The 18,143-nt window shown below is 40.2% G+C and overlaps 1 protein-coding gene across 3 annotated transcripts in view; it reads right to left on the bottom strand.

Annotated features, from left to right (window-relative positions):
* ocrl (OCRL inositol polyphosphate-5-phosphatase) overlaps positions 1-18,143 on the bottom strand; it is a 34,509-nt gene that overhangs the window by 9,087 nt on the left and 7,279 nt on the right. For all 3 annotated transcript variants that reach the window (XM_044127870.1, XM_044127871.1, XM_044127872.1), the window contains 12 exons: positions 16,025-16,210; positions 15,310-15,535; positions 15,063-15,233; positions 14,228-14,329; positions 14,006-14,120; positions 13,736-13,852; positions 13,443-13,624; positions 11,997-12,108; positions 11,600-11,709; positions 10,303-10,438; positions 9,168-9,278; positions 8,853-9,018 (listed from right to left, as the gene is read on the bottom strand). In XM_044127870.1, coding sequence (XP_043983805.1) covers positions 8,853-9,018; positions 9,168-9,278; positions 10,303-10,438; positions 11,600-11,709; positions 11,997-12,108; positions 13,443-13,624; positions 13,736-13,852; positions 14,006-14,120; positions 14,228-14,329; positions 15,063-15,233; positions 15,310-15,535; positions 16,025-16,210 — 1,734 coding nt within the window. The remainder of the gene's footprint in view (positions 1-8,852; positions 9,019-9,167; positions 9,279-10,302; positions 10,439-11,599; positions 11,710-11,996; positions 12,109-13,442; positions 13,625-13,735; positions 13,853-14,005; positions 14,121-14,227; positions 14,330-15,062; positions 15,234-15,309; positions 15,536-16,024; positions 16,211-18,143) is intronic.

The raw sequence follows: 18,143 nt of genomic DNA, 5'->3' as shown, positions 1-18,143 counted from the left end.
ATTAATGTGGCTTTTCCTTTTGCTACTAATGCTGATGTAACCTGGTTGTTATAATTACACAAAATGTCTTTTTTTGTTATTGTTTGTATTGTTCTCTACCTGACCGAAAAGCTGTCATTGTTTTGAATGTGTTACTTTAAGAACGGTAGCCCCTCCTTTTTATTTCTTCTTCTATGGTTTTGACTTTAAAATGTTTGCGTCCCTTAGCCCCTCCCCTTTTGTCATGTTGTCCTGCGGGAGAGGTGTGTCCTATTTATTTTCTATCTAAATACTTCCAGTTTATTTGTAGATTTATTAAGTTAATTTCTGTTATGTATTTTTGTTTGTGTAGGACTTGGAGCGGGCAGCTTGTAACAATTGTTTTTCTGTTGGATATTTTCGTCAGGTATGTTGTATAAAAAAGATTTATTTTATTTAATGTGAGACATGATCCCGCCCTTTTGTCATGTTGTCCTGCGGGAGAGGACTTGGAGCGGGCAGCTTGTAACAATTGTTTTTCTGTTGGATATTTTCGTCAGATTTTCGTCAGAATAAATCGTTGAAAGCCAAAAAGAGTCACGGCCTGAATAACATCTAATAACCTGCACAACGCAGAAGGGATCCGGTTACACTTGGTGCCGTCTGACCCGCTGTAACGTCGAATCTCCACTGCTGAAGCTGCGCTACGTTGTGCCTTTCCCGCCTTTGACGTCTTGCCCCGCCTTTGCCCTGCGCCTTGACTGGCAGGCGTTGGCGCGCTGTATCCTAGCAACGAAGTACCTGTTTCTGTTGGTCTTCTTTTTTTTTTGTGCACCTCGTTTTATTCAAGGGAAGAGGGGAAATAAGTGAAGAATAATTGGAAAAGTTTTTTTATTTTGTAAAAGTTTTTTTTTGTATGTTTTGGGACAATAAAAACAATCTTAAAACGGTACATGATCAACAAATAATAATAATATTAATAATAATAATAATAAAAAAAAATGTAAAGACATGAAACCAGTCTGTTTATTACCCTTTACCTGTAGATAAGGCTGGTTGTTTTTTTTGTTTCTTTTGCTGATTGTTGCATATGAGTTCTTGTGTGACTGATTTGTTTTTACACTGTTGGGTATCTGCACTTTATTTTTGACATCACTTTTTTTTGATCCACTGTTATTTTCCATAGCTTTTGTCTGTTATTGTTTGATGAAATGTCTGACACTGAGGTACCTTTTAAAGGTGATGACGTGGACCGGAAGGTCACTTTTAGTTTGGGGAGGGGCCAACATTACATGTCATTTGGAAGGGGTAGACCTATGCCTTTTAGTCCATATGAATTTTCTGTTGATCAGCTTGGGATGAACCCCCCACCTGTCCCTGCTGCTGCTTCTACACCCATTGGCAAAGCAAGGTCTGAACCTACCCAACTTGTTTCTACTGAGGCTCTCAGTGGGGTGATTGCTGATCTGGCTAAGCAGATTGGGGACGCCATTACGACGAATCTCAATGGACTAAACCCACAAAGTCAGTCACAGTCTCAGGTTGCTGACAGCCAACCAAGCGACCTGACCGATCAGTCACAAATGAGGTTTGTTGTTCAGTCTGATATTAGAGCACCTCCATATTTTAAAGGTGACCACACTGACACCTTCTCCATCCAGGAATGGGAGGGTTTGATGAGATGCTATCTGTCCAGGATGAGATGTGTGGACCCTGTAGAAATGTGTGAGATCATCACATCCAGACTTATTGGGAAAGCCAGAGATGTGGTTCAGGTGTCGCTTCGTTGCCAGCCTCAGTCATGTAATGACAAGTTGGTTTCTACTGTTTTCGATATTTTGAAACGCAACTTTGGTGAGCTGATCTTCTCCAGTTTGCCAATGAGAGACTTCTATAACATCCTGCCAGCTGATGGAGAGACAGCCATGGACTACTGGATTCGACTGAACAAGTCTATTGAAGCAGCTGATGAGTGTTTGCGTAGGAGGGGGAAGCAGGTGGAGGATCCAGGAGCTGAAGTTGTTACAATGTTCATCAGCCATTGTCCTGATCCTGGTCTAGCTCTTTCCTTCCAGCTGAAACCTGTGGAGGAGTGGACTACTGCTGAGGTCCAGAGCCGCCTTGATAACCGTGTTGCAAGTCTTAGGAAGCCGATGGTCACTACAAAGAGGACTCTTGGTCTGCTCATGGCCCTGTTCTCTCCTGTCATCCTCAGCTTGGTGCTCAAACGCCTAGTGCTGCGTTGTCAGCTGATGCTACACCATTTTCTGTCCGTTTTCCCCAAGCTGCTTTGGCATGTGATCATTCCTCAGCTTCAGGTCCCTTGAATCAGCAGCCACAGCAGCATGTTGCTCCACGATCTACATCCTTTCAGAATACAGGTCCACACCAGCCACCTTTTTCCTCCAGTTCAGGAGTTGAACCGCCTCCTCAGATGACAGAGATGTTCGATAAAGTTCTGTCTCTGTGTGCAGCTTCTCTTGCTACAAAACAAAGTGGTCAACATGTGAGGAGTTACACATGTGGTTCTAAACGTCCTCAGCATGCACCATGCAGGGTTTGTTGCTCAGAGGAGCATACCACACACTCACACTGCAGATTGTTCAGACTGTGTCTCAACTGCTTCGGCTCAGGACACATTAAAAGGGATTGTCCTCAGCCTGCTCATCACGCACCGCAGCTGTCCTCCCAGCATCCTAATTTAAACTAGAGAGCCCGTGTGATGAGAGGGGAAGCATGGGCAGAGTGGATAATACCCTCACGACTACACTGGATGCACGCTCTGTTTATACTGAGTGTTGCAATACTTCACCTGAGAACAGAGCAGTGATTTTCTTGGGGTCACAGAGAGTTCAGAGGGCTAGTGATTTGTTTTATGCCTCAGTTTCAGTTAGTGACCGGACTACACTGAGGGGTATGTTGGACTCTGGGAGTATGTCGTGCACATTGAGCGTGGAGGCAGAGAGCAAACTAAGAGCGGCGGGTGTTGATTTGATCCCTCTTGCGGTCCCAGAGAATGTGGTGCTCGTTGGGTGTGGTGGCCTTCTCACGCAGCCTCGATACATCTATGAGTTGAACATTGAGATCTATGGCTTCAGATTTACAGTACCGACATTTTTGATACCTGGCCAACATGATGAATTCATCATTGGTAGCAATGTGCTCCGGCCCCTTATTCAAAGAATGAAAACTGATTCGAGGTACTGGGAACTCATTACATCTAACACTGCAAACCCAGAGTGTGAGGAGTTTTTGCAGCTTCTGAGTTGTGTTTCTCGGTGGTCAAACTCTACTTCACCTGACAAGATTGGAACAGTTAGGCTCAGACAGGCTGTTACCCTCCTTCCTCGTCAGGAGTATGTGGTTTGGGGTAAGCTCCCATCCACTGCACCACTGTCATTGGGAGGCACTGTGGTTGTCGAGCCGTCATCTGCTCGTTCCACTCCAAAAAACATTTTGGTGGGTCGTGTAGTCACACCCATGTGGGGGGATCGTTGGGTCCCTATGAAGGTCCTCAACCCAACAGATAAACCTCTGATACTGCGCCGTAATGCTAAAATCGCTGATGTCTTTCCATGTGTTGCTGTGGAGGACTTTGCGTTTAGTCAGGGGAGATCGGAACTGTACTGCAACCATTCAGCTGTTTCAACAGGTTCATCACATCACAGTGCTGATCCAGTGCAGATGCTGAGAGACTGTGGTCTGCATGACATTGACATAGAGAGCTGTGAGGTGTCAGATGAGTCTAAAAGAAGGCTGGCTGAACTCGTGATTTCTTACCAGGATGTGTTCTCCAGGGGAAAACTGGATTGTGGTGAGGCTAGGGATTTTGTTCATCGCATTCACTTGACTGATGACCAGCCATTTCGCTTGCCTTATCGACGCATACCACCAGCACATTATCAGCAGTTGAGGGAGGTCTTGTCTGAGATGGAGATGAAGGGTATCATAAGGAAGTCTATTAGTGAATATGCCTCCCCGCTTGTTATGGTGTGGAAAAGTCTGGGGACATGAGGATATGCACTGACTTCCGCTGGCTTAATGCTAAGACCGTTAAGGATGCCCATCCATTGCCCCATCAGTCTGACTGCCTTGCTGCTCTTGGTGGGAATGCGCTGTTCAGCACCATGGACTTGACCTCTGGTTTCTACAACATCCCTCTCCATGAGCCCGACAAACATTACACTGCTTTTACCACGCCGCTTGGACTTTATGAGTACAACCGTCTCCCACAAGGTTTATGCAACAGCCCAGCTTCCTTCATGAGGATGATGCTTAACGTTTTTGGTGACTTGAACTTTTCCAGCCTCCTCTGCTATCTAGACGACCTGTTGGTATTTGCACCGACTGAGGAGGAGTCGTTAAAGAGGCTGGAGGTTGTTTTCTGTCGCCTGAGAGCAAACAACTTGAAGCTGGCCCAGAAAAAGTGTCACTTTCTCAGGAGGTCTGTGAGGTTCTTGGGCCATGTTGTGGAAGCTGGTGGTGTTTCTGTTGATCAGGAGAAGGTAAGGGTCATCTCAGGGTTTGAAAGAAATGACCTCATGAAGGAGGATGGCTGTACTCCGTGCCAGAAGAAGGTGAGGTCATTCTTGGGCATGGTGCTATTCTATCAGCACTTTATTCCAGCTTGTTCCCGCATCGCAAAGCCTCTTTATGCCCTCACTGCAGGTCAGAAACGTAAAGTAAAGAGCAAAGGACACGGGAAAGCTGGAACCTTTCGTGTTCTGACTCCCCAGGACTGGACTCCAGCTTGTGAGAAAGCGTTTGGAGACCTTAAAACTGCACTTCTCAACTGTGTGGTGCTGGCGCATCCTGATTTTGAGAAGCCATTTATTCTCTCAACCGATGCTTCATTGGATGGGCTCGGTGCTGTTTTGTCGCAGGTCCCAGCTGATGGAGAGATTGCTAGACCTGTTGCTTTTGCCAGCAAGACTCTCAGCCGCAGCCAGGCCAACTATCCTGCACACAGGCTCGAGTTCCTAGCCTTAAAGTGGGCTGTATGCGATAAGTTCAGCCATTGGCTGAAGGGTCACAGGTTTACTGTGTGGACGGATAATAACCCTCTCACATATATCCTGACCAAGCCCAAACTGGATGCCTGTGAACAGCGCTGGGTCTCTAAGCTTGCTCCATACACCTTTGAAATCAGGTATGTTCCAGGGAGACAGAATGTGGTGGCAGATGCTCTGAGCAGAGCTCCTTTTGTGCCTTTGGCTGATCGCCTTCTGTCAGAACCTTGTCAGGAACTTTTGGAGCATGTCTGTGAGGTCCCTGATCATGCTGTGCAGGATGTTTTCCGTTTGACCTGTCAGCTTCAATCAGTGGACAGCTCTTCCTCCATTACGGCTGACACGTCCATGACCTGTGATGAAGTCACCTCTCTTTTGTCATCAGCCTGCAGTGGAGATGCTGGTCAGACTCAGCATGCAGCATCTTTAGCTGATCATCTGGGCATGATAATCCCACACACCACAGGTCCATCAACAGCTCTTTGTCTAACTGACCTGGTCTCTCACCAGAAAAACGATCCTGTTGTTTCCAGAGTTGTCCTGTACGTTGAGCGGGGACGCCGTCCATCAAGGCGGGAACGCTTTGGTGAAAATCAACTGGCTCTAAAAATTCTGAAGCAGTGGGATAAACTAACATTGCTGAATGGCGTTCTTTACCGTGTCATAAAAGACCCTCTGACAAAAGGTAAACGCTTCCAGTTTGTGGTCCCTGATGCTTTGAAGTCTGTGGTTCTGACTGGTGTCCATGATAATGCAGGTCATCAGGGCCAGCCACGAACATTCTCCTTGGCTCGTCATCGTTTCTTTTGGCATGACATGGAAAGAGATGTGCGAGATTATGTGAGAAAATGTCCCAGATGTGTCCTCAGTAAAACCCCAGAGCCTGCTGTGAGAGCCCCTCTGGAGAACATCAGGACCAGTGCTCCGATGGAGCTGGTGTGTATTGATTTCTGGTCAGCTGAGGACAGTAACAACAAGTCTGTGGATGTTCTGGTGATCACTGATCACTTCACAAAGTTAGCACATGCTTTCCCGTGTCAGGATCAAACTGCTAAACGAGTTGCAAAAAAGTTATGGGATGGGTTTTTCTGTGTTTATGGCTTCCCACAGCGCATTCACTCAGATCAGGGTGCAAATTTTGAGAGTGAGCTGCTGGCTGAGCTTTTGGAGTTGAGTGGTGTCAGTAAATCACACACCTCACCCTACCACCCAATGGGTAATGGGACTGCAGAGAGATTCAATCGCACTCTGGGCAACATGTTGAGATCTCTGCCTCCACGTTCGAAGCATAAATGGCCTCAGATGGTCCAGTCTCTGACTTTTGCCTACAACTGCACAGTTCATGAGACCACAGGCTTTGCACCGTTCTATCTGATGTTTGGGAGGATTCCCAGGTTGCCTGTTGACCTTGTTTTTCGGAACGTTCTTCATGATGATGCTATTTGTGACTACCACACTTACGTCAAATCACTGGTTGAAGATTTACGTTCTGCCATGCTAATGGCTGAGAAGAACACCAGTGCAGAGCAGAAACATCAATGTGACCAGTACAACAAGAGAGTCAAGGGTCACCCTCTGTCAGTTGGAGATCAGGTCCTGGTGGCAAACAAGGGAGCCAGAGGAAAGCTTTCTGAAAGCTTGATAAATGGGAGCCTGTGATGTACACGGTGGTTGCCTCCAAACCTGCTCTCCATATTTATTGTGTTAGAGATCGTCCATGGCAGCGGCGTGGTGCATCGCAACCTCCTTCTTGACGTGAACTTTTTACCTGTGGGGATGACCTTGGATGGAAATGTGAACCGCCAGGTTGATAGTGTGGTTCGAGTCCCCCCGGTTCCTGATTCACATGGAACAGGAAGATTTCGTGAGGCTCCTAGTGCTGTTCCTGCTGAGCCTTCCCTACCTGACTCCCTGTCCTGCAGTGATGGGGATGACCGTACTGCTTCATGGGTTCAGGACGTGTCCTTGGCTCCATCAGTTGGGAACAGTGACCTGTCTCATGACTCTGAGGACTCCTCCATGGAAACAGGAGTACTGGCGACTGCTGGTTCCTTACCTCCTCTTCCTGATGCTGCTGGCTCTGTTCATCCTCCAGACAGGGTGGGTGAGGATGTTGTTCACGCCTAACTTCACGCTTTGGGAGGGTTATTAAACCAGTTTGTCGCCTGATAGAGTCCATGGCCGTCATTGAGGCGCTTTATGATAAGGATAATGTTCAAACTGTTATTGACGTGTGAGTTTCCAAATTCTCATATGATTCCTGCCATTGGCTAGGATTGTCTTTGTCTTGGTTTGCATAAGCTTCAGTACCATTTATGTGTTTACTCTGTATGGGGAGGTGTAAAGGCACCTCTTGTTGTCCATGGAATACTGTGAGATTTTGCTGGGCGTCCGAGCATCTCTAGTCTCCTGACCTTATTGTAGGGTAGCTGCTTGGCTGATGTGTTACATTGTTGCAAAAATAATAAAATAAAATAAAATTTTACTGCTACTACGTGTCTTTATCACTGTTTTTTTATTTTGTGTAATTCTAGGGGGGTGAATGTAACCTGGTTGTTGTTATAATTACACAAAATGTCTTTTTTTGTTGTTGTTTGTATTGTTCTCTACCTGACCGAAAAGCTGTCATTGTTTTGAATGTGTTACTTTAAGAACGGTAGCCCTCCTTTTTATTTCTTCTTCTATGGTTTTGACTTTAAAATGTTTATGTCCCTTAGCCCCTCCTTTTGTCATGTTGTCCCTGGGAGAGGTGTGTCCTATTTATTTTCTATCTAAATACTTCCAGTTTATTTGTAGATTTATTAAGTTAATTTCTGTTATGTATTTTTGTTTGTGTAGGACTTGGAGCGGGCAGCTTGTAACAATTGTTTTTCTGTTGGATATTTTCGTCAGGTATGTTGTATAAAAAAGATTTATTTTATTTAATGTGAGACATGATCCCGCCCTTTTGTCATGTTGTCCTGCGGGAGAGGACTTGGAGCGGGCAGCTTGTAACAATTGTTTTTCTGTTGGATATTTTCGTCAGATTTTCGTCAGAATAAATCGTTGAAAGCCAAAAAGAGTCACGGCCTGAATAACATCTAATAACCTGCACAACGCAGAAGGGATCCGGTTACACTGACAATATAAAGAACATTTAATGCATGAACTGCGGCTTAGTAAAGAGTTTGTGAAATTTTATCACAGTAAAATTCAAGCATTTTCAAGGTAAGTTTTCAACTTTTTGCAGATAAAAACAATAAAAATTAACTAAAAAAAACAAAACAAAAGTGACTATAAATGTATTATTGTTATTAATAAAGTCTAGTTATAGTATTCAACCTTCTACAGCAGGAACAAAATAAACTAAAATATACCGTAATTTAATGTTTTTATACACCTGATTTATCCAAGAACAATCCACCAAATTTAACAAAAAAATTCCCAATTTCAATCATGTTGTTTAACATATAAACGATAAAGCAACCTATATTCTAATTACACTTATCAATAAGTCAACTAGACATGAGGAATAATAAATATTCACTACAATGAATCAAATCATGTTAAGGTAAATAACCTTCCTGCTCACATTAAATGCTGAAACGCAAAAGAAATTACAAAAATAAAATCTCTACAAAATGTTCTTGCCATATTTTCTGGCATTTAGCAAAAATAAATCGTTTTTGTAAATCTAACTTACATAAAACAAGATAAGTTTAGTCTGATTTAACTTCAAATAGAGAGAAATAAATAACTATATGTGTCTTTTTATTAGGTGCATGAAAACATCTGCTTTCACTTTATTATAAAATCCACCTCCTTTCTTATCTTGAAAAGAATTGTCAAGGATTTCAAGCACCTGTAAAAACACAGATTAAAAGAAAAGGAAAAAATAAATCTTACTTGGCTCCAAGAATCCGTCGCTGGGTTCGGCACGCAGCCACGGTTTGCAATAGTTTGGGTCGTTTGGTTTGGGGATGAAGGCAAAGTGACACGGTACCTGGCCGTCATTTTTAATCAGGAAGCGCTCCTTCTGCAGCTGCCTGAACTTGACGTCTTTAAACGTGAACTGCAACACGACGAAGAGAAATCCAGCAAAAAGCACATTAATCCCAGCTTCACAGAGGATTTCAGTTGGTATCTTTACCACTAATCTACAAATTATTTTTGTAAATATGTGAGTTTATCATAAAAAAAAAAAAAGTTGAGCTTTATTACATCTATCCTGCTGAGAGACACAGAAGGAAGGCAGTCGTTCTCCATTCGGTCCATGGCGCGAACGATGTCTTCAAACACTCTTTTCTGGCGCTGCTCATCCACGACTTTCACCTGTTACACAAACAAACATCAGCATTAATCTAAATCAAACAAATTTACATGTTTGGACATGATTTGTTAAAGCTGCAAAGAAATAATGTTAATAAACAACTTTTAAGACAAGTTTTATCAAAACAGAGAGGAACAGAGCTAGCATTAGCCTAGCATTTTAGCAAAGATCCTCAGCAACGTGAGATGCACGCCTCATGGAGACGTTTTGTAGCTTTCTAAGCCAAAACAGATGATTCTTTTAAAATAAATTATAAAAATAATCATGTTTTAAATGAAAAGTTTTTTTAAAACTCCCAACATTACTGCACACATTGCAATATGGATGCAATGTGCAAGTTTATATCTGAAATGTTTTTATTTTCCACAAAAGATTTTTCTTTTACTTTCACATTGGCTAAAAAAAACAAAAAACAGTTACTAATAACTGGCAGCTTGATTTCTAGACTTATACCTCAAATCTCAAAACATTTAAACTATTTCCTATATAACTACAGAAAGTTTTGACTTTTTTTGGGTTAAAATGTTTTTATTTTATCAAAAATATTGATTCCTTTGAAGAAAAAAAAAAAAGCACAGGTAAAACAGAATTTAGAAAAAATAAAACAAATTTTATGAAGCTCTAAAGTCAGGCAGCTTTAAATGTACCGCATGTAAACAACGCGATACAATAAAGTACGTTTCTTTTCCATTTGTTTTGATATCTTTGAGTTTTACCTGACTTGTTTGGATCTTAAAGCTTGTTGCCATACTTTATATCCAGTTTACTTTTTTATTTTTAAGTCTTGTGTGGGAAAAAAAACAACACATTTAGTTTTTTGTGGCATAAAAGAACTAAGTTAGAGAGCTCCTTATATTCTGCAGTCAAAAATTAGAGAGGCTTATGATCACAAAGAAAGAAAAACCGTCGGTATTAAGTGTCATTTCTTCTGCTTGGAAGCTACAAACAAATGTTTTGAAGTTATTCTTTCATCACTTCTTGTTCTGGACCTTTAAACCTGATATTTGACGCTCCTCAACGTCTTACCCCAATTTTGAAGAGCGAGCTGACGGGCTTGTGGTCGCTCGTTTTCATTTCCATGTGGCTTCGGTATTTGAGCTGCGTGACGCTGCTGCCCCGCCAAAGAATCCTGTCGCACCAGGCAGGGATTCGGCACTTCCCGCTGCAGGAAGCAGATAAAGTTTGAGAGAAAAACATGAGAGGAAAATACAGAAAGTACTCGAGGAAAGAACTGCTGACGCAGCATTAGGACAGCAAAACGTTTCAGCCGGTGGAAAGTGAACCGTGAGGAAACTTTGTAGAAATTACATCAGGAAGAAAAGTGAAAAACTTAAGTTTAATCTGCCATCGGACAAAATTTACAAACATCCAACTAATAATGCACAGTCACTTTTATTCCTACCTTTTCTTCACACACAGTTGGGATAGACATGATTATTGAAATAATTGCTGACTAATTTAGTAATCGATTAATTGTTAACTGGAGAATACAAAAATGGTTAATTTCAGAACTTCAATAGTTTCAGCTGAATTACTAACAGCAGTAATTTAGCTAAAGATATAAAAAAAAAAATAGACATTTTTAATTTAAGACAAACCAAAAAACCTTAACTGTAGGTTTAATCAAATTCTGTAAGAATAAATAAAAACAATCTCCTCCTAATAAACATCCTCTACTATTCAATTATTAACTGGTTGATAAAAAATAACCAATTAAAACTGTTTTGATTAAAATCAAGAAAAAAAGTACTAGAGGTTTTACATGTTAGAAATATTGTAGTATTTTATTGCATTTTATTAAATAAAATCTTTATCTTATTAATTATAAGAGGAACTGAATTGTTTATTTAAATTTTTTATATATTTCAAATAATGTTTTAAAAAACTACAAAAAACAAATAAATTAGCAGAATGCCTCAGATTTTGTTTAATATATTAATTGTCAGAATAATCAATAAATTAAAATAATCGCTGGTTGCTTCCCTGATCTAGTCTGTCAACAGTAAACATTCTGTATTAGTTTCTATTCCTACTTTTTCTGCACATATATTTGCAAAGATTGTATAGTTATATATTAAACTGCATTCATAGTGATGAATTTATTAATTCAAAGAAACTTTCCATTTATCAAAAGTGTAGTTTTAAATTAAATAAATTTTTTTTTTTTTTGTAGCTTGATCAGTCCAGTCTGATCTGCAAACACAACATACATTAAGTGCTCAGACACAAATAAAGGCAATATAAATATATTTGTAATGCTGGTTTTATTTCTGCAAACAGAAATTGGGAAGCAGAAAAGAAAATCTGATGAAACAAGACGTACCTGGAGTCCCACCGATCCGTTTTGGTGTCGTACTTGTATGTAGGAATGAAGTTGATGTCTCCTTCTATGAAGTCTGTGAAGGCTCTTTTGGTTTGTCTCTGAATGTTCAGCTGCACATGGAAACACTTATTTAATTTGGGAAACAAAATTCTTCTTTCTTAGCCAAACTCAAAGGAATAAAACCTACAAAAATCTGATAACTCTGCAACTTATCAACCTATTTCATATAACTTCTATGAAACTGTTAAATATTTGCTACAAAGTGCTATTGAGCTTATTCCGTTTAGAAACTCAATCCACAAACAAAAGAGGCATAAAACCTTTGCCTTGCATAATCGGACAGACATTTAAGTGGGTTTTGTTTGTTTTTTTTATTAATGCTGCCTCAGTTCATTACCTGGTCATACTCCTGCAGCTTCTTTAGCGCGTTCTCAGCAATGAGATGTTTGACTTCTGCTGCATCGTACAGGAAGAGCCGGTAGTTCAGGTCTCCAAGCCAGATCACCACACTGGAACAAAACCAACAGCTTTCAGACACACATGGTCAACTCAGCGGTAAATATGATCTGGTTGTTTTGCTTAAAGGGGACCGATTATGCAAAATTCACATTTTTCACGTTTCTATTTTTCCATTTGGGTTTCTACTTCTTCTAAAAACAACACAAGCATTATAATAAAATCCACCCATTTGCTTTTTGGCAGGATATTAATGATTTTTGTTGTGTGGAAAACGTTTGAAAAGCCTCCAGAATCTTAATAAACATTCAACGGGCATGGAGCAGTTACCTAGCAACCTCAGCGCCGTTACCTAGCAACCTAAACTGAACTCCAGGGCGTTTGGTTTTACTGTTGTATGCACTGTACAATGGCTGCTGGAAAGAAATTTATTTTCTTGTTGGCTTTAGATCCAGAAACCACTTGCTGCATTCTTATTGGCTGTGCAGGAGACTCCATTTCTGCTTTTCAAATTTGTGTAATTCCGCATCTTGCAGCTACTTTCATGCAAGTGTAAATGTTGAATTGGGGGCCCTGGTCTGGCAGCAGCTTATTTGGATTTAAAGTGACGAGAGGACATAAAAGGCAGGACTGAGCAAACTAAAACCTTATTATTTAAGAATAATTTTGTGCAAAAGATGTAATGAACATGTTTTGTGTCACCCACAGAAAGATCACAACCTGTTCAAGGACGCATAATGGTGCGTTCAAACCAAATGCGTTTTGAGCGTCAGGCGCTTCTGGTTTACATTCAAAGTCTATGTGGAGGTGCGTCGTGGGCCATTTGAAGTGTTTCGCTTGTCCGACCCTGGACATGAAAATTCTGATCCTTCGCTGCTTGACGCAGAGCGTCAACCAGGACGTTCATTCTTCGACGTGAACTCATGAAAACAACCCCTAATTAGGGTAAATTGTCGGCGTTTGCTCTCGTCCTGTAATCTAAGACCAATCAAGTTTTGACTACAGACAGGAACAGAAAAGACTTTGCTTGGAAAAGGATCAGCGAGGAAGTTGGAATGTCGGGTAAGTTATAACTTTTATTATTTGAAAATATTTCCCTGCATTTGAGCTATCCAAATCAGTTGAATCAAGTTAAATAAACGGTGGAAGAGTTTGAAGGACACGTCTGCTAAAGATTCTCTTCTCAACGCTGCCCAGAGAAATGTTGACCCACCTGAAGCGTCTGACTTGCGTCTGACTTTAAAGTGCACACGCATCAAACCTGAAGCGTCGTTTTTGACGCGTGAAACGCGTTCGATGTGAACGCAGCATAAAAGGTCACCTTTAGGTAAAACGATCCGGTAAAGTCAGAACTGAAAGAAAACGAGGAGATGTTGGTGGGACTCACTCGTGTTTGACGATGCTCAGCGGCGGGTAGTCCAGGAGGTGGAAGGTCATTCGGGCACAGATGTCTCTGTAGTCCTGGTTGCGGCGTTCAAAGTCTTCGGCATGAGCCGCCAGGTGGCAGTTGACGATGCAGAAGCTGGTGTTGTGGAAAACAAACCTGACAGCGACGCCTCCTTTGTTCCCCTAAAACATCGAATTAAAAGACCTTCAGGCTGATGGAGGAAATCGCAACAGTTTCAAATACTCAGTACATATTTTGTTTATTAGAAGGCAGAAGATTCGGTGTGGACTAACCATTTTTCCCATGATTCCCGTCCCGACGTGCTCTGCAGCCAATTCCTTGATGTGCTTCTTGTGTTTCTTCTTGACAAAGACCACAAGCATCATCCCAACAAGTCGGATCACACGGATCTGCAGAAATTATTTTAAAAACTATTATACATATTTCTTAGAACGAGTTTAGATTTTTAACTCCATTTTCGTTTACTTACAAGGTTCCAACACATAAGAATGAAGTTTTTATAGCACTAACACTTCATCTTTTCTAATTAACCCTTTACTCACCCTTTTGTAGTCGCCTTTTCTATTCAGGCTCCTCTCCACGGCTTCGATCCAGACCTGCTCTTTGGACGAGTCCATGTAGAAAAACGCCTCAGTGCTCAGGTCCAGTTCTTGAAAACTACAATAAAAAATAAAGTAATTAACTTTCCAGTTATTAGCATTTGCTAATCAGGTTTATAATTGGGTTGCTTGATGGCTAGAGTTTAATCGTTATTGCTTACTGACCCAACAGCATAAATATCAGGAGGATCGGGGTCGCAGCAGAGCCAGGGCTCCAGGCTGCTGTCTGGGGACTGACCGTTCACGTTCCAGGTTCCGATGAAGAAACTAAAAAAATAAAACAAGTTTGTTTGGTAAATCCAAAATTTAACTTCTCCTGCTTTTTTAAATTAAAACAGAATTAGCACATTTAGCAGCGTGTACATGAGATTGATTGGCAGCGCTAAGACCCGCCTCCTGGCTCTGATTGGATGTTTTTGGTCAGGTCTCTGCATTTATTCAAGAGTATTAATCTTTTCACAGATTATGTTGGAGCCTATTAAGCATTAGATTAACTTATTATTTGCTAAATGATTAATGCTATTGATACAAAGTTGTGTTAATGGTAGATCTATTATTTATTTATTCTTGGATTATTCTTTTTTTACTTAAACCCAATCCTGTCAAAGTTAATTTACCCACCACATTTACAGCAACCTCAGTTGTGCCTCACAATTGTGAAGCACAATTGTTGTGATTGTGCTTCACAACAATCACAACATTACAGGTAGATAAATGATGAAAGAAAAGAAAATTAAGTTTGGTCAAAATAATAAGACAATTATGAAAATGACAGAAAATATCAAAATCTAATATGAATAAAACCAAAACAAAACTTAATTCCAGTTGTAGGGACTTTCTTCCTCTCTTTAATTGGTGTTGAAGCCCAGAGGGAACCGATGTGTTTTCATCCTGGACTTAAACTGACCCGTGTGTATGATGTATGACATTTTTATTAAGATTCGGCTGCGTGTGGACAAGGTTTGAGACTGAACTATTTGTAGGAAGGCGGCCTCCTCACCTGAAGGGCTGGATGTCCACATACTCCTTCTCCTTTTTGCCCAGGCGGTGTTTAATGAGGTACTCTCTTTGCCCGGCCTCGCTGGACAGCATGGCCTGCCTCATGCTGTTGGTAGACGGACTGTCGCACCAGGACGTCGGCCTGGCCGTGTATTCAGTAGGCCTGAAAGTACTGGATTAAAGAGTTGAAATCCTTAAAAGACAGAAACATTTCAGATAAATTACACATCCTTCCCAGGTGGACTCACTCTGGTCTGGTGTTCGGTACAGGAGCGGTGCCTCGGGCCTGAAAGGCTGCAGCCGAATCTTTTGGGATTGGAGGTGGAGGAAGAGGAGTGGATGGAGGGAAGGAGGCTTTTCGGGGAGGCAGAGTGGGAACAGGAGGCGGCTCTCTGGACGCAACGATCCGATTCTGCTGGTTCTTCTTCTCCTCCACTTTAACGGTGTTTTTTAAGCCCTCTCCAAATCCATATTCTGAGGCAATAAATGTTCAAATTAAGATCAAATAAGATAAAATTTTATTAAAATATTTAAAATTACAATATAATTTAACATATAACATTGTATTTTTGATGAGGGAATAACATTATAAAACAACATTATAAAATAACATTACAACATGACTTACAGCTAAAATTTGTTTTACATGATATCGCCCCTTTAAACCATGAAAGTAAAAAGTTATTTCCATAAAAACATTTAAAGGAACTTCAGTATAATAAATAAATATTTTATAATATTGAATTTAATTATAATATTAAATAATTGAACCCTTTAACTGCCACCCCAAATACTGTCACATGCAGGTCAATCGGACTCATGGCAGTTAAAGGATATTCAATAATATTCTTGGATATTATTATTTTTCTAATTAAGTTTGAAACCAGGCTAAAAAAAAATCCCTTGATTTAGTTTCAGATGGCAAACTTTAACATTTTAAACTGTAAACGAGCTGATTTTTACCGGTGACGTTGTGATTTCCCGCTGCGTTGTTGAGGTTGGAGACCGGAGCTATAAAGGTTCTGGTCTGGTGGTCTCCGCTGCTGTTGGCGGTCTTTGTGGTCCGCTGTGGTGGAACCGGAACCGGACCGCGATACGCCGCTGGAGCGAGCGGCTCCATCGCTTTGGGTTTACTTAGCTTGTACGCAACTGGAAAGATTAAACAGATCAGTCAGAAAAAGAATAAAAAGAGTCAAATATGTATCTCTTAAAACATTCATCTAAAACATAAAAACAGCTGATGCCCTCAAGAAATGCAAATACCAAAGTAAATTTCATCTGTTTCAGCAGATGTCTGTAAATGACAACCATTTAATGCAAAAAAAAATAAAAATTTAATTCAAAGATTTTTTTCTCATGGTCAAATAAATGAAAAACAAACACAAAAATGTAAGAAACTGCACAGATGTGTTTTAATAAGCCTTTTCAGCAAATCTACAGATACATTCTCTACAGTAACTATTTTATTTGGAACATTTTAATTAAAATATAGTGAGTTCAGTTTGTTCAGAAGGTTAAAAAAATTTTTGGAGGGTAATTTAATTTAAAAGTCTTTCAAAATTAATGATTCTTGTAGCACTCAAACACTGATATGGAATATTTTAGTCCACAATGCAAAAATTTAAAAGAGCTCTGACATAACTGAATGCATGAAGTAAACCACATAATTTCTACAACAGATTTGACCAAAAAAGAAAAAAAATCATGAAGTTCAGCCCTCGTCATCAGAAACCTTTTATGGTTTGTTTTATTCTTGTCATTATGCAGCGTTCTGACATACAGCTTAAATGTTTTGGTCCAGCAGCACAAAGTGCAAGTCACCATGTTTGGAAACTGAATTAGATTAAAAAAAGGAAAGTATGAAAAAAAATGAGGAAACAAGACAAGAAACGTTTAAAATGCATGTTGTTATACCCAGGGTGATGTCATCAGAGGAATGACGTTAAATGAATAAAAACTAGTAAATCTGATCATGCAATGTTTGTTGTTCCAAACAGGACAAACTATATATAAAGTGAGTTTTCTTTTTACTTTGTAAGCATAGTGGCTTTCTTCAGTAAAGCAAACAGTAAATTTAATAGTCAAACTGGATGAGCAAGTTAAAGAAGGAAACTCGTAGTAAAACCCTCCTTGAAAATCTTTATCTCTCCAGGAAGTTGCTCACAGGCGGCAACCAGGACAGGAAATTAAAAATCTTACTGATGGAGAAGCCAGGAAACAGCCAGGTCAGCATTTAGACAACCATGCTGCTCGTAACATTTGTGGTTTTTTTCCTAACTTACATGCAATACCATCTGTCGGTTCATGACTGGAAAACAAGAAGCACAAAGATTTTTTCACAATAACCTTGTCATGATTTCCATTACACGGTGCAGCCACTACTTAAATCACTCATTTTTAACCAATCATAAATTTATTTTTTTTTGTGCGTGACCTGCAAAACTGTTTTAAAGGTTGAGCACGTTATTTCATTACTCCAATAAACTCAATATAAGTGCTGTTCACACTCATTTAACCTCTTATGCGAGTTATCGCCACGTAACTTTTAATTCAGAAGAGAGTTCAGCTACTCACTTCCTGTTAAAGACAAGTTTTCCTCTCCACTGTCGCCGCATGCATGCTCAGAATGAGGGATTTTTGAAACGTCAACAACTTAATGCAATGGCAGTACAGGATAAGTGAATGATGCATGTCTGAGCTTTTTAAATGTTTTCAATAAACTGAACTGAACTGCCTTGATTGGTAATTAAGATCAATTTGGAACATAGATGAATGAATTCGACTGGATAACTGGACTGGGTTTTTTGTAAGAAGCCTTGAGATGCAGATAATTCTGAATTGGTGCAAAAAAATAAACTAAATTAATTGGAATTGATGGATTTACCAGCATAAATCAGCATGTATGTGTATGTATGTACCAATGGAAAATACATACAAATATTTTTATGGCTACATAATCTAAAATAAAAATAAATCAGTTTAAATATTCCCTCGCAAAAGTAAATGGAAACATTCAACACCAGCATAAATTACACATCATATAAGTGATTCCTCTTTAGACTTCCTGCTACTTTTTTTATTT

Source organism: Gambusia affinis, linkage group LG09 (genome assembly GCF_019740435.1).
Source record: "Gambusia affinis linkage group LG09, SWU_Gaff_1.0, whole genome shotgun sequence".
Classification (NCBI taxonomy): Eukaryota; Metazoa; Chordata; class Actinopteri; order Cyprinodontiformes; family Poeciliidae; genus Gambusia; species Gambusia affinis.
Note: the sequence above shows the minus strand (reverse complement) of the source record. Positions and strands in the feature narration are given on the sequence as shown.